At 43.9% G+C, this 14,586-nt stretch overlaps 1 protein-coding gene across 2 annotated transcripts in view; it reads right to left on the bottom strand.

Moving 5' to 3' along the window:
• Window positions 1-14,586, bottom strand: part of LOC118358314 (T-cell immunomodulatory protein-like) — a 132,722-nt gene that overhangs the window by 103,056 nt on the left and 15,080 nt on the right. For both annotated transcript variants that reach the window (XM_035735977.1, XM_035735987.1), the window contains exons 7-8: window positions 4,341-4,399; window positions 650-731 (exon numbers count right to left, since the gene is read on the bottom strand). In XM_035735977.1, the coding sequence (XP_035591870.1) occupies window positions 650-731; window positions 4,341-4,399 (141 nt within the window). The remainder of the gene's footprint in view (window positions 1-649; window positions 732-4,340; window positions 4,400-14,586) is intronic.

Genomic DNA, 14,586 nt, shown 5'->3' with positions numbered 1-14,586 from the left:
AGATAAGCTTGACATTTGAACAAAAAGGCCAAGTCCGTCAGAAATCGGGAATTAAATAGACACAGAAAACCACATAGGTAATTTCCCTTGGTATTTCCCTGGGCTCAAGAAACATTTGATTTTTGGGATGAGGAAATTTGTACTCTATTTTATGACACTCCTGACTGTTAAAATATTGATCTTGGCAATGATGTGTATGTATGTATTTGTTTGTTTGTGTGTTTCATCCAGTCAAAATGTAACAAATGGTTTACTTAGAGTGGATATGAGGCTTTATGATATGGAATTGATTAGAACCCTGTGTCCCATCTAGAAATCCAATCTGATTTTGGACCTACTTCAACTTTAAGATTACGACTCATCTACTGGGACTGAATTTTTACTTCAACGCCCAAGCCAACAAACTTCTGAACAATGAGTAAAGCTGAGACATTCTAACAAGATAGGATGTTGGGAAACTCTGTGCTCTCTCTGTCTGGGAAATCCTATTAGATCAGAGATGTTTGAAAATGTCATCCCGAAGGAGCACAGACAGTTACGTTTAGGGGCCTTTGAAGACAGACACCAACAATTCCTGATACTGCGAAAGAGCAATGATGGAACTGGGAGTTTGAAAGACCGAATGAGAAAACACGGAAAGAGAACTCACTAAAGTCGACAAAAGAAGACTGGCCAACTTTCTTGACATTTTCTGGTATACTTCCGGCCTGGGTTTTGGTGAAGTTCCCATCCTGAAAAAAAAGGAACGTTCAAATTAAAACGTAGATACAGTTGGCTACTGTACATTTAAAAACTGAATGATGGACAGAGTGAAAGGTCAAATGGCATGGTACTTTCACCATCCATTAGTAAGGGGCTGCTTTAATTGTGTGAGCAGGCAGAGTAGGTGACGGGACTCGGGTGACAGGGGACACAGGGGTGACAGTGGAACAGTAGCAAAGCAAATAACGTAGCTGTGCTTTGAGATTCAAGCTGGAATAGTCTCTCATTACAAAAGGTTTCTCTTTACTGTATATGAATATGGCAGGAGTATCAGCGTGTGTGTGTGTGTCCTCTCTAGACTCTGGGCTCTTGGGGGACTGGTGTCCAGTGACCCACATAGTGGCATTCATTAACACAGAGCTCTCAGCGGACCCTGACACAAGGCCCCAAGAGAGCAGGAACACTCCTGTTACCATGTAGAAGACCCTCTGGCCTTTACACTCCAGCCAGAGGGAACACGCTGCACCCAAAAAAGCATGCAGCGAGCTACATATAGAAACACACTAGCAGGCTGGGATACACACGGCACAGTCGTAGGTTCTTCTGGCTTCTTGCAAACCAAACATATGGCCCCTTAGAATGTGAGGTCCCGAAAAGATAACGTCAAATACTTTTTCTCAAACAGGAGTTGCTTTAGTTTTGATACCATAATGTGAACGCAGCAGGACTTCCCTCCCTGCTCCGTGACTCTACACGATGTGGCATAATGAATCGTGTATTTGGTACAAAAACAGAAAAGGGGGAGATATTGGGGGGGGCTGTAAAACTCTTCCGCTCTCCTTATCTCCTTCTCCCTTCTGGAGCAGCAGATGAGAACCCGGCCCGGTAGGAAAGAGGAGTCCTACCGAGCAACCCATTACTGATTTATGGCATCTGGGAATATTTTCAGAGAGAAGAGAGTAAAAACTAAAAAAAACATCACATTTTTTCACTAATTTTCCTTTCTGCTTGTGCTTATTTATTACCTGGCATTCAGACAAAAAGTAGGCAGCTTTTCAGACTGAGCGAGCATGTGAGTGTCTCCCGCCTGCCCATCCATCACGCATCTCTCTCTCTCCGTCAGTCATTACCTACCTACCGACCGAGCAGCTACGGCATGGCAGGACGCACCGCTCCGCAGTGTGGCTCTGCTGATTTGGGTCTGTGTTATGTTACACGGTGATCATCTGATTGAGTCTGGGGTTGACTCATGGAGCACCGATGATGGTGTGTTTGGAGAACGGTTATGGTTAAATCTGTTCGGAACACACGGAGATGCTCCGACTGAGTGCGTTTTGATTGAGTGTGTCCATGTGCGTATGTGTGTGTGTGTGACTGACTCGTGGATTGCGGGCGTGCTTTAAAAACAAGAAGATTGAGTTGTGGGGGCATCCCGAGTGGCGCAGTGGTCTAAGGCACTGCATCGCAGTGCTAGAGGCGTCACTATAGACCTGGGTTTGTTGCCGGGCTGTGTCGCAACCGGCCGTGATCGGGAGTGCCATAGGGACACAAATGGCCTGGCGTCGTCCAGGTTAGGGGAGGGTTTGGCCGGAGGGGCTTAACTTGGCTCATCACGCTCTAGCGACTCCTTGTGGCGGGCCGGGCACCTGCAGGCTGACCTCAGTTGTCAGTTGAACGGTGTTTCCTCCAACACATTGGTGCGGCAGGCTTCTGGGTTTGGCAGGTCATGTTTCGGAGGACGGGTGACTCGACCTTCACTTCCCGAGCCCGTTGGGGAGTTGCAGCGATGAGACAAGATCGTAATTGGGGAGAAAAAGGGAGTAAAATACCAACAAACCCCCCCCCAAAAAAATAAAATCATATGATGCAGTCGGTGTTAACCATCTCTAGAGTATAGTAGGGGCTGATCTAAGTCTTTGTGATTGACTGGTGGTGGCCTACTGATTGAGCATTTGAGGCACGGGAGCCGTTCCTGATTAAATCTGTCGTGTCGCCTTTCTGATTGAGTGAGAAGCGCTGATTGAAGATCCAGACTACGGCAGCAGGTTCACGTTTACACACTGTGCATTTGGCGTGTCTCTCATGCAACGACGCGCTTTTCGAATCCACTTTACTGCGACTACTGAGAAAACGTATCAAACAGCTAATGCATTCCCTGCATGATTGTTTAGCAGGAACGGCTCCTTCAGCTGGTGAATTGACAGATCATATCAGGTATTAAAGTAAAGGGGTTGCCCATGGCTTGGTATTAGCCAATGAAAAGCATCCCCTCTGCCTTTCCATTCTCCACAAACAAAAGGCTGTTCTTGCGTAATCAGAGAGAAGAGCAGAAGGGTGCCCGGGGAGTCTTCAGAAAGAAAGTCATTAAAATGAAGTGTTGAAATGGGCGAAAGCACTGGCCTGTTACCTGCAGCTGTTAAACGAAAGACAGCCCAGTAAAGGCAGCAGCCAGGAATCACTGGGGTCTTACCCAGGAAACCAGGAAATGAGTCTCGTGTGTGTGTGTGTGTGTGTGTGTGTGTGTGTGTGTGTGTGTGTGTGTGTGTGTGTGTGTGTGTGTGTGTGTGTGTGTGTGTGTGTGTGTGTGTGTGTGTGTGTGTGTGTGTGTGTGTGTGTGTGTGTGTGTGTGTGTGTTGCGTCTGTGAATTAACTCATGGACACACTTCAATAACTCTGCCACCAATCACTGGTGCATTCCACCATCAACGCCAAAAGCAAACCCCTCGTCCTCCCAAAATACGTTCTAGAAACAAAAAGAACACCACCAACAGGAACGGGTAAACCGGCTGGATGAAGGATTTGGTGAACACACCTCTGCTTTTAATCACCCAACCCAATTATCCCCTGCTGGACTGTCTGTCTTTGGCTGATGCACTGTGCAGTGTCCCTACAGGCTGAGGTAAAGCAGCACGGCCCGGGCAACACAGGGGAGATTACCTCCATAAAAATAGATTATTAAAGCACTGTCAGAAAGGTTCCCTCTAGCTCAAAGACAGACCAGTTGCAGCACTGGAGAGGTCAAACTCAGCAGTAGGTGAACAGGGTCCATCTGCAATACTGCACCAAAGAAACTCTTTCTCCCCTATCCCACTGTTTTCATCCATTTTGCCCTCCTTCCTATCCCTCAGTCACATTTTCCATATCCCTGCAACCTCAACCCTTCCCTCCTCCTCTCTTCTTCTTCTTCTTCACAAAAGGCGGGTGCCCTGCCTGTGCTTCGTGAGCCTCTGCATCCTGAATTTTAAATACCCTAAAAAACCTGAACTGACTGTACCAATGCACTTGCAGAATGCAAACTACCACATCAGTGGAAGCGCTGAATAAAATCTACCAAAAAGAAAGTCTCTCTGAAATGACTGTGCTGTGAGAGAAACAACTACATTTACATGTTTGTCATTTAGCAGACACTCTTATCCAAACAATATCCAAGCAATTTACAGCAGCAATTTGGATTATGTGCCTTGCTCAAGGGCACGTCGGCAGATTTTTCACCTCGTCTGCTTGGAGATTCGAACCACCTTTTGGTTACTGGCCCAATGCTCTTAACCACTAGGCTTCCTGCTTCCCCAACTAAACTCTACCCATGTTTTCACTGACTGTAGATTGTCATTGTACACCGAAATGTGATTGTGTCGTACCTTATTAATCCACGTCTCGAAGCCCAGACCATTGCCAACTTGGGTTGTGAGGAACAAATCTGAAAATATAATGAGAGAAATTATGTTATTATTCACTGGGAGCCATTCCTCCAGTAGAACCAAAGAAAACCAGAGACAAATGGAACCGTCTGAGGCCTACAGTGACTTTCGCAGAGGTGTAAAATAGAGAACAGAAGCCAACAGTATAGAAACAGAAGCTATAGCAACCCTTGACTGTGCAGTAAAAAAAATGTTAGGTTGATTTTGCTTGTGGAGCCGGAACGGCTGATGGGAGCAGGAGCCTATCTCCTGTTTCTGTAGAGTGAGTCAGCTTGATGTGCAAGTACACCCCCTGGACAGGATGCTAGTCTATCGCAGGGCCTTACCTCCAATATATCGCATTAATGCTGAGTGCCAAGCAGAGATGGATCGGGTGCCATTTTTACAGTATGTGGTATGACTCAGCCGGGGATCTAACTCCCAAACTTCCAATCTCAGGGCGGACACAAACTAACCACAAGGCCACTGGATTAGTAGGTTTGTTCATCATATTCATCACATCTCCTGCATTGTACTGTCCAATCACACGTCAGTTCACAGTGTGACACTGGTAGGCCCTATGGCCAGAGAGAGAGAAAAGATGGCGAATAGTAAAAACAGATGAATACTGTTTTCTTTTCAGTATCAGTCAAAAGTTTGGACACACCTACTCATTCAAGGGTTTTTCTGTATTTTTTACATTGTAGAATAATAGTGAAGATATCAAAACTATGAAATAACACATACTGAAGTGTGAAGCAAATATAAATATAGATTTGATAACAGCTTTGCACATTTGGTATGCCCTCAACCAGATTCATGAAGTAGTCACCTGGAATGCATTTCAATTAACAGGTGTGCCTTGTTAATAGTACATTTGTAGAATTTCTTTCCTTCTTAATGCGTTTGAGCCAATCGGTTGTGTTGTTACACAGTGGGGGTGGTATACAGAAGATAGCCCTATTTGGTAAAAGACCAAGAACAAGTCCATATTATGGCAAGAACAGCTGAAATATGCGTAGAGAAACGACAGTCAATCATTACTTTAAGACATGAAGGTCAGTCAATGAGTAACATTTCAAGAACTTTGAACGTTTCTTCAAGTGCAGTCGCAAAAATCATCAAGCTCTACGATGAAACTAGCTCTCATAAGACCCAGGGTTACCTCTGCTGCAGAGAATACATTTATTAGAGTTTACCAGCCCAAATAAATGCTTCATAGAGTTCAAGTAACAGACACATCTCAACATTAGCTGGTTCAGAGGAGACTGTGTGAATTAGGCCTTCATGGTCGAATTGCTGCAAAGAAACCACTACTAAAGGAAACCAATAAGAAGAGACTTGCTTGGGACAAGAAACACAAGCAATGGACATTAGACCGGTGGAAATCTGTCCTTTGGTTTGATGAGTCCAAGTTTGAGATTTTAGGTTTCCTGGCGGCCATGTCTTTGTGAGTCGCAGAGCAGGTGAACGGATGATCTCTGCATGTGTGGTTCCCACCATGAAGCTTGGAGAAGGAGGTGTGATGGTGTGGGGGGGCTTTGCTGGTGACACTGTCTGTGATTTATTTAGAATTCAAGGCTCAATTAATCAGCATGGCTACCACAGCATTCTGCAGCAATACGTCATGCCATCTGTTTTGCGCTTAGTGGGACTATCATTTGATTTTCAACAGGATAATGACCCAACACACCTCCAGGCTGTGTAAGGGCTATTTGATTAAGGAGAGTGATGGAGTGCTGCATCAGATGACCTGACCTCCACAATCACCCAACCTCAACCCAATTGAGATGGTTTGGGATGAGTTGGACCCCAGAGTGAAGGAGAAGCTGTCAACAAGTGCTCAGCATATGAGGGAACTCCTTCAAGAATGTTGGAAAAGCATTCCAGGTGAAGCTGGTTGAGAAAATGCCAAGAGTGTGCAAAGCTGTCAAGGCAAAGGATGGCTACTTTGAAGAATCTAATATATCTCAAATATATTTAGAGATGTTTAACACTTTTTTTGTTTACTACATGATCCCATGTGTTATTTCATAGTTTTTATGTCTTCACTATAATTCTACAATGTAGAAAATAGTACAAATAAAGAAAAACCCTTGAATGAGTTGGTGTCCAAACTTTTGACCGGTACTGTACATATGTCAGTGCTTTTTCTTTTCACTTCCGCTCCGCAGCAATTATTCTGTTTTTTTTCTTCTTCAATTTAATTCTAAATGACTTTACACTTTTAGAAGCAACCTCCAGTCTGCCGAAAAGCTAATTGTACATGAACAAATGGTCGTGATGAGGCCTTGGGCTCTGTGTGGGTTCCCTGTTTAGCTCAGGGCTGGGGGAACTCAGCAACAACACTAAGAAGGAAGGAAAAAGGATGGAATAACTTAGCCGGGATCCCTATCTCTACAGTTATTAATGAATCTATTGTGAGACATCGCATGCAAGACAGAATACTAAATTAAACCTCTCAACGCGTCTTCTAACATTACCAGGGTGGCAGAAAAAAAAATGCCCGTAGGGTCCCATGTGTCTTCTCCCTATAGAAATATGCTTGTCATAATAAGTGAAAAGCACTTATGTTCTGTGCACTGTAAAATACAGCATGATAATTCGGATGGTGTCTTCCAATTCCATTGAGATATTAAACAGATTTTTGGAGTAGAGTGCTGCCCTTTTCTCTTAAGTCAACATTCCTATTCCACTTGTGCAGTGTCTGCTTCATACCGCCCGTGGAAATCCAAAATCTAACCGTGATAAGCCTAAGTGTGGCAAAATGGAAGGCACACAAAGAAAACTCCACACACCACACGGGCCTTTAAAAATCAGCAATCATGCAAGCAGATGCCCTTTTCACGGAAAGGAGCGATAATCTCATCCACAGAGAGGCTGCTTTGATCAATAGTCCCACTGTGGGTAGCAGATACAGAGGGGAGTGGGGTGGAGAGGTTATCCATACAGATAGATAGAGACCTTTGGAGACAGGCACTACTATACATTTCACAGTGTGTTGCTGAGGAAACTGCAGAGTTTAGCTGCATTCTCCCTTTCCACGAGTCTCTCTCTCGCACTCCCTCTGTGATCTTCAGACGTGTGGCCCATGTGGAGTGTGTAGCCTCCTGCAGTCTGCTGATGAGGAGTAAACAGGTTCATTAAATCAGGCTGTAAGGAAGCTCTCCCCAGCTAGCGGTGGGTATCTGCCTGTCTGATTAGAGGGGGCATGGACGAGGCAGGGGAGCTCTCCACATCACTGAGAAATCCTGTAAACACTTACAGCCTCCCACGGGACACTCCTCCTCTCCTCATCATCCTCCTCCTCTCCCTGGTTCACAGTAACGACATACTTCAGTGGCTCTATAAAGACCTCTGCCCAGTAAAATAAAAACGGCTGTATAAACTTCTTCCGTCACTTGGTTTTACACAGTTCTACGTGTATAACACTTTTTAATGTATTTATGTTTTACAAATGGCACCGCTACTTGAGCAAGAGAGATATCAGGAAAACCCAATAGTAGTCAATATAACACAATATAAATCAATATGATCTCTCTTTTGAAGAACATATCAAGACCATTTCGAGGACAGCTTTTTTTCCATCTACGTAACATTGCAAAAATCAGAAACTTTCTGTCCAAAAATGATGCAGAAAAATTAATCCATGCTTTTGTCACTTCTAGGTTAGACTACTGCAATGCTCTATTTTCCGGCTACCCGGATAAAGCACTAAATAAACTTCAGTTAGTGCTAAATACGGCTGCTAGAATCCTGACTAGAACCAAAAAATTTGATCATATTACTCCAGTGCTAGCCTCTCTACACTGGCTTCCTGTCAAAGCAAGGGCTGATTTCAAGGTTTTACTGCTAACCTACAAAGCATTACATGGGCTTGCTCCTACCTACCTCTCTGATTTGGTCCTGCCGTACATACCTACACGTACGCTACGGTCACAAGACGCAGGCCTCCTAATTGTCCCTAGAATTTCTAAGCAAACAGCTGGAGGCAGGGCTTTCTCCTATAGAGCTCCATTTTTATGGAACGGTCTGCCTACCCATGTCAGAGACGCAAACTCGGTCTCAACCTTTAAGTCTTTACTGAAGACTCATCTCTTCAGTGGGTCATATGATTGAGTGTAGTCTGGCCCAGGAGTGGGAAGAACCGCCCTTGCTGTCTCTGCCTGGCCGGTTCCCCTCTTTCCACTGGGATTCTCTGCCTCTAACCCTGTTACGGGGCTGAGTCACTGGCTTGCTGGGGCTTGCTGGGGCTCTCGTGCCGTCCCTGGGGGGTGCGTCACCTGGGTGGGTTGATTCACTGTTGTGGTCGGCCTGTCTGGGTTGCCCCCCTTGGGTTGTACCGTGGCGGAGATCTTTGTGGGCTATACTCGGCCTTGTCTCAGGATGGTAAGTTGGTGGTTGAAGATATCCCTCTAGTGGTGTGGGGGATGTGCTTTGGCAAAGTGGGTGGGGTTATATCCTTCCTGTTTGGCCCTGTCCGGGGGTGTCCTCGGATGGGGCCACAAAATCTCCTGACCCCTCCTGTCTCAGCCTCCAGTATTTATGCTGCAGTAGTTTATGTGTCGGGGGCTAGGGTCAGTTTGTTATATCTGGAGTACTTCTCCTGTCCTATTCGGTGTCCTGTGTGAATCTAAGTGTGCGTTCTCTAATTCTCTCCTTCTCTCTTTCTTTCTCTCTCTCGGAGGACCTGAGCCCTAGGACCATGTCCCAGGACTACCTGACATGAGGACTCCTTGCTGTCCCCAGTCCACCTGGCCATGCTCCTGCTCCAGTTTCAACTGACCTGAGCCCTAGGACCGTGCCCCAGGACTACCTGACATGAAGGCTCCTTGCTGTCCCCAGTCCACCTGACTGTGCTGCTGCTCCAGTTTCAACTGTTCTGCCTTATTATTATTCGACCATGCTGGTCATTTATGAACATTTGAACATCTTGGTCATGTTCTGTTATAATCTCTACCCGGCACAGCCAGAAGAGGACTGGCCACCCCACATAGCCCGGTTCCTCTCTAGGTTTCTTCCTAGGTTTTGGCCTTTCTAGGGAGTTTTCCTAGCCACCGTGCTTTTACACCTGCATTGTTTGCTGTTTGGGGTTTTAGGCTGGGTTTCTGTACAGCACTTTGAGATATCAGCTGATGTACGAAGGGCTATATAAATAAATTTGATTTGATTTGATTTGATAAATGGGATGTACTCCCACCCATCCAGGACATCTACTAGAAACAATGGCAGAGGAAAGGCCCGCGACATGATCAAAAACCCCACACACACACCCCCCAGCCACGAGCTGTTCATTCCCTTACCGTCAGGAAGATGGTGTCAGAACATGAGGTCTGGTAGAAACTGTCTCTGAGCCTGTTGGTATCAACAAGCCATCAGACTGCTGAACACTTGAACTGATCTGCCCACCTGCTCTCCATTCTCCCCATCTTAGCACACCCATACATCACAACTGCTGCTATAAGACTTTTACAATTATTGCTAAATATTGCAAAATTGAAAATAATTTCCCCCCAATCCCCCCTTGTTAATATTGGACTATAAATTGTGCCTTCCTGTATTATACTAATATCATGACATGATTCGATCAATTACATTACGCATGGAAAAGTACTGATGAACATAAAAATAAATGTCATGGTGAAATGATCCAATGTATTTATAATCGAAGTGACTGTGTTATGACAGTTGTGAAAGCTTGGGTTAATTCAAAGTCTGTGAAGACGGCAGTAATTACTCTCCTCCTCTACACAGTGATAATGAGAGTGAACTATGTGGCTTGTCTTCACCTTTCTCATGCCATGTATGAATAATAGTCCTATTACCTATTCATTAGACTTCTCCATAGACAGACAGGCTGCCCCCCTCAATGTATCAATGTTCCGGCTTACACAAGCTTTCACAAGTGGCTAGTTTGCATCAACTACCTTCACTAAAATCACTGCTTTATACCGGCAAACTTTGGTATCGGATCGCAACGTTCCAGCACGCCTCGTGATTTGTTGGGAGAGTTGTCTGTCTGAGGCTCTGCCCCTGAATGACATTTTTTTTCCTTTTCGAAGTTACCAAGAGAGTCCGTCATTCATCACAGACCCTAGTCACTGCTGTTGCCTAGGGCCAGAGTTCCCGACAATAATTAATTTGGGAAAGCCATTCATCATGACTTTAAATACAAAACAAATTACAAAAGGTGCAGAAACTTGCAGGTTGATATACACAGTACAGGCAATTGGATAGACTTCGAAACAGACTTGTGCATATTCAACCCGTGACTCCAATGAATGCATAATTCAGGTATGCGTAAAGGCTCTGGGCTCTAAGTGATATGTCATGTCACAGTCTAGTTGCAGGATTGCAACCACAAAGCTAATTAAAGAAAGTCTTAATTATTAAAAGGTGCACTATGCAGAAATTGCTCCGCCATTTCCTAGTTGCTAAAATTGGAATAAGTTACATATTGCAGCTTTAAAATAGAGAATATATTGTTTTATTACACCAAGACTTCCAAGCTGTGGCATTGGAGTAAAAAAAAATCAGGTGCATCTGCGGATGAAAACCTACGAAGCAGCAAATCCCAACAGTGATTTCTAACATCTTAATTGCAAAGTGTTCACCCTTAATCAGTTGATTGTTTCTCCCACCTCCTCTCTTGGATTAGGGGTGATTATGTTTGTTTCAGTTCATATTCTCCTCGTAAGAATAGAATAATCTAAGAAAACACACAAGACCATAAATATGTTCACAGATGAGGTAGGCTAATTGTTACTTGCAGGATAAGCATGGTCAATTTGAGCCAGCCATTACAGATCCAGAGAGTGGGTATCAGTTTACCTCTCCTTTTCATGGAGCCTGATGTAGCCCATTCAATCAGCTCAAATCAAGTGTCCTTTCAGTCTTACTGCCTCCTTAATTGCACGGTGAAAGCCTCTGTCCTCTTCTCTGTGGTTGGTTGTTTGTTTTTCCAAGGCCTGCTTGGCATGCTACCTCTCCATTACGGCATGCATATTTCAAAGAACTCCAGGAATAATATATTAACGAGCACATTTTAGATGATACCTTTAGGCGAAACATGCCATAAAAAGTAAATCCAAAGAGAGCTATTAAAAGAAAATATTATTCTATTCATGCCCCGGCAGACTTCACATACAGGTCTACATAGACATGGCTATGCAGCAGCTAAACATGACGTGGTATGGGAATTACTTGATTGAATAGTGTCTATGGAATTGACAATTAATCATGAAATGACTATGCAAGCGGATTTGGAGAAAGGCGCAAAGCATGATCCCAAACATAGTTACATAACACACATTTACAAAAAAACACACATTTATCCATCTGGCTTGCTGTGTTACACACATTATCTATCTAATACGGATTACAATGAGAAACATAAAAAAGCACAGGGAGAGGACCTCTTGTTTGAGAAGTGGAAACATTATCCCGCAGTTTTGTTAGCAATATTCAATTAAGTCTAATGAGAGTGTTTAATCGAGAGCACTGTGTGAAGTTGCATCCCCCACATCCATAATCTCTGTGCTGGGAATACCAAGCAATACGATGAGTTTGAATGCTCTTCCTCGTGCTCTGCTTTGGAACAGGACACATGTTGGGAGACAGGGAGTCCCACAGAAAGGGAATAGGGGGCTCAAGGGAAAAGGAGGCAACTCTGGAGAATTCCGTCTTCTTCTCCAACACTCTATACTGACCTTCCCTGTTGCTCATCTTTCTGAGTGGAGGAAGGAGACAACAAAGCGACGAGTTAATTTCTCTGATACAGAGAGGTGGCGTACATTTCAGCAACTACGGCAGGCAAACAGCATGAGAAGAAGAGTCGGCTGTAGACGGTCTTGAGAAGGTGAGTGGGAGATTCTTAAGCAAAGCAAATCAATGTTGTTGGCTTTTATATGTTGGGTATACAGATGACTCCGTAAAATAATCTCCAGATCCAATCTAGAAGGAATATAGCTTCTATCTAAATCGTTCCTCAATTTGACCTATTCAAAGAAAATACTAGCCCTGTGTGTGTAATTGGAGAGGAATGCTTTGAGTTATTCATAACCTCTCAATCAGATTTGATTGGGGGGATTGAATGCAATTTAAGGCATCGGGGCAGCAGGTAGCCGAGTGGTTAGAGCATTGGGCCAGTAACCGAAAGGTTGCTGGATAGAATCTCCGAGCTGATAAGTTAAACATCTGTCGTTCTGCCCCTGAACAAGGCAGTTCACCCACTGTTCCCCGGTAAGCCGTCATTATCAATAATAATTTGCTCTCAACTGACTTGCCTAGTTAAATAAAGGTTAAAAAAAACGTATCTGCTGACGGTTTGACTTAGACGGTTTGACTTGCTCTCAATTCCATTATACAGAACGGGAGCAGGGATGAAGCGCCACAATATCCCTGCATCACAATACCTTGTAAATAAACAGAGCCACCGTTCTGATCTCAACCCAGGTGGAAGTGGGACTTTGACACAGTGTATAATAGAGCGGGGTATTATCTCACTCCCCAACCACCTGCATCGATTTCCCTTTCTCTCACACTTCTTTTCTGCCTGACAGCATTTCATTATTGCTGGGTAAATCCTAGACGGGAACCTTCAGCTAAGGATTGAGGATAACAGGTAAGGATAGTTCAATAGCTTGAGCTGGAAGACGGAAGCAAACCCGTAAATAGACTCACTGTGAGCCGAGGTGGCTGTTATTGGGTTTTTATGTCAGTCGCAGGCCGTCTGCCACTGCAGTTTGCAGCCTTTGGCATGATAGAGCTGCAAGAGTAAGGTAGCGTGAGAATATTTCTTGCTAAATACTAATCAATGGAATTCCAGATTAACCTCATAGTAAATTACCCCAGAGTTTTCAGGGTATTGCGGTGTCTGATTGCAGAGAAAATTCTCCTCAAACTAATTCTCTGAATCTATTAATGTTACATCCAGAGTTGGGAAAAAAGTATTTTTTTCTCTCAGTTTTAACAAACATTGACTGAGGTCAGTTCATTTATTTGAATTCCATCTTAAAATGTCTATTTCTATTATGTGAGCTCGATGTGCAGTTTCTGTAGAGATAAATCAGATCAAGACTGAACTGTGGCACGTAGTAGGGAGTTTAGTTTCCAACAGGCCCATATTCGACATAGTTTAGCGCAGAAAACGTGGTACAATGACCATAAATCAATTGCGTGACCGCTTAAAACTTGTCCGGTCTGTGTGAAGCAGACATGGAGACAAAGAAGAGAGACATGCGATCGAGAGGGATAGAAAGCAGTTGCTTCGCGAGGCTGAAAATACATTATCTAAGTCAGGGGTGTCAAACTCATTCCATGGAGAGCCGAATGTCTGCGGCGTTTCGTTTTTTTAAGACCTAGACAACCAGATGAAGGGAGTTCCTTACTAATTATTGACCTTAATTCATCAATCAAGTACAAGGTTTGAGCGAAAACCCGCAGACACAAGGCCCTCCTTGGAATGAGTTTGACATATGTTCTAAGTGATTGATAGTTGCAATTCAGCAGTCATAAACTATGCCTTACTTACTTTGAAGAACTACTAAAATGTTGAATTTGTCAGACAGCATAAGCAGCAGCTCTATAGAGATGAGATGACTTGGAATGAAATAAAGTCATCAAATAAAATATTTTATTCAAGTAAAGTGAATTAATGATAGTTAATAAGTGATAAGCAGTAATGGGCAGTCACTAACATCACGGGACTTGATGTGTTGTCATAGCATTCAACCCACAATGCATAGTGCATTTGGTGTCAAAAAATAAATAAATCTAAACCAAAATTGAAAGCTGTGATTATTTTTTCAATAACCAATCGGAAACCAAACATACCTCAAAAAACACGAAACGCCCAGCACTAAAGGCTAGAAAGCACTCCTACTAGGTTATCATAGAGTCAACAGGGAGGAGCAGCAGAGTCATGCCAGCAGGCCAAATTATGAGTTTGGGACTAACTAAATGAAACATTAAATCTCCTCCTTCCATTCTCCTACTGACAATGATGATTAAAGCTCGATATACTTCTCTGGGTCAGACACTAAGGACTGTTAATTGGAGAGAGATTCTGTTTGGAGAAAATGAAGGGAAAACAAACAGCAGCAGCTGATGACAAATGGGGGTGAGCACATTTGAAGATAATTATATTGCATCCACAGCTCAACCTCAAGCTTCACACAATGCTCACACTGTATGTGGGATGCTCAGC

Source organism: Oncorhynchus keta, chromosome 2, assembly GCF_023373465.1.
Source record: "Oncorhynchus keta strain PuntledgeMale-10-30-2019 chromosome 2, Oket_V2, whole genome shotgun sequence".
Lineage (NCBI taxonomy): Eukaryota > Metazoa > Chordata > Actinopteri > Salmoniformes > Salmonidae > Oncorhynchus > Oncorhynchus keta.
Note: the sequence above shows the minus strand (reverse complement) of the source record. Positions and strands in the feature narration are given on the sequence as shown.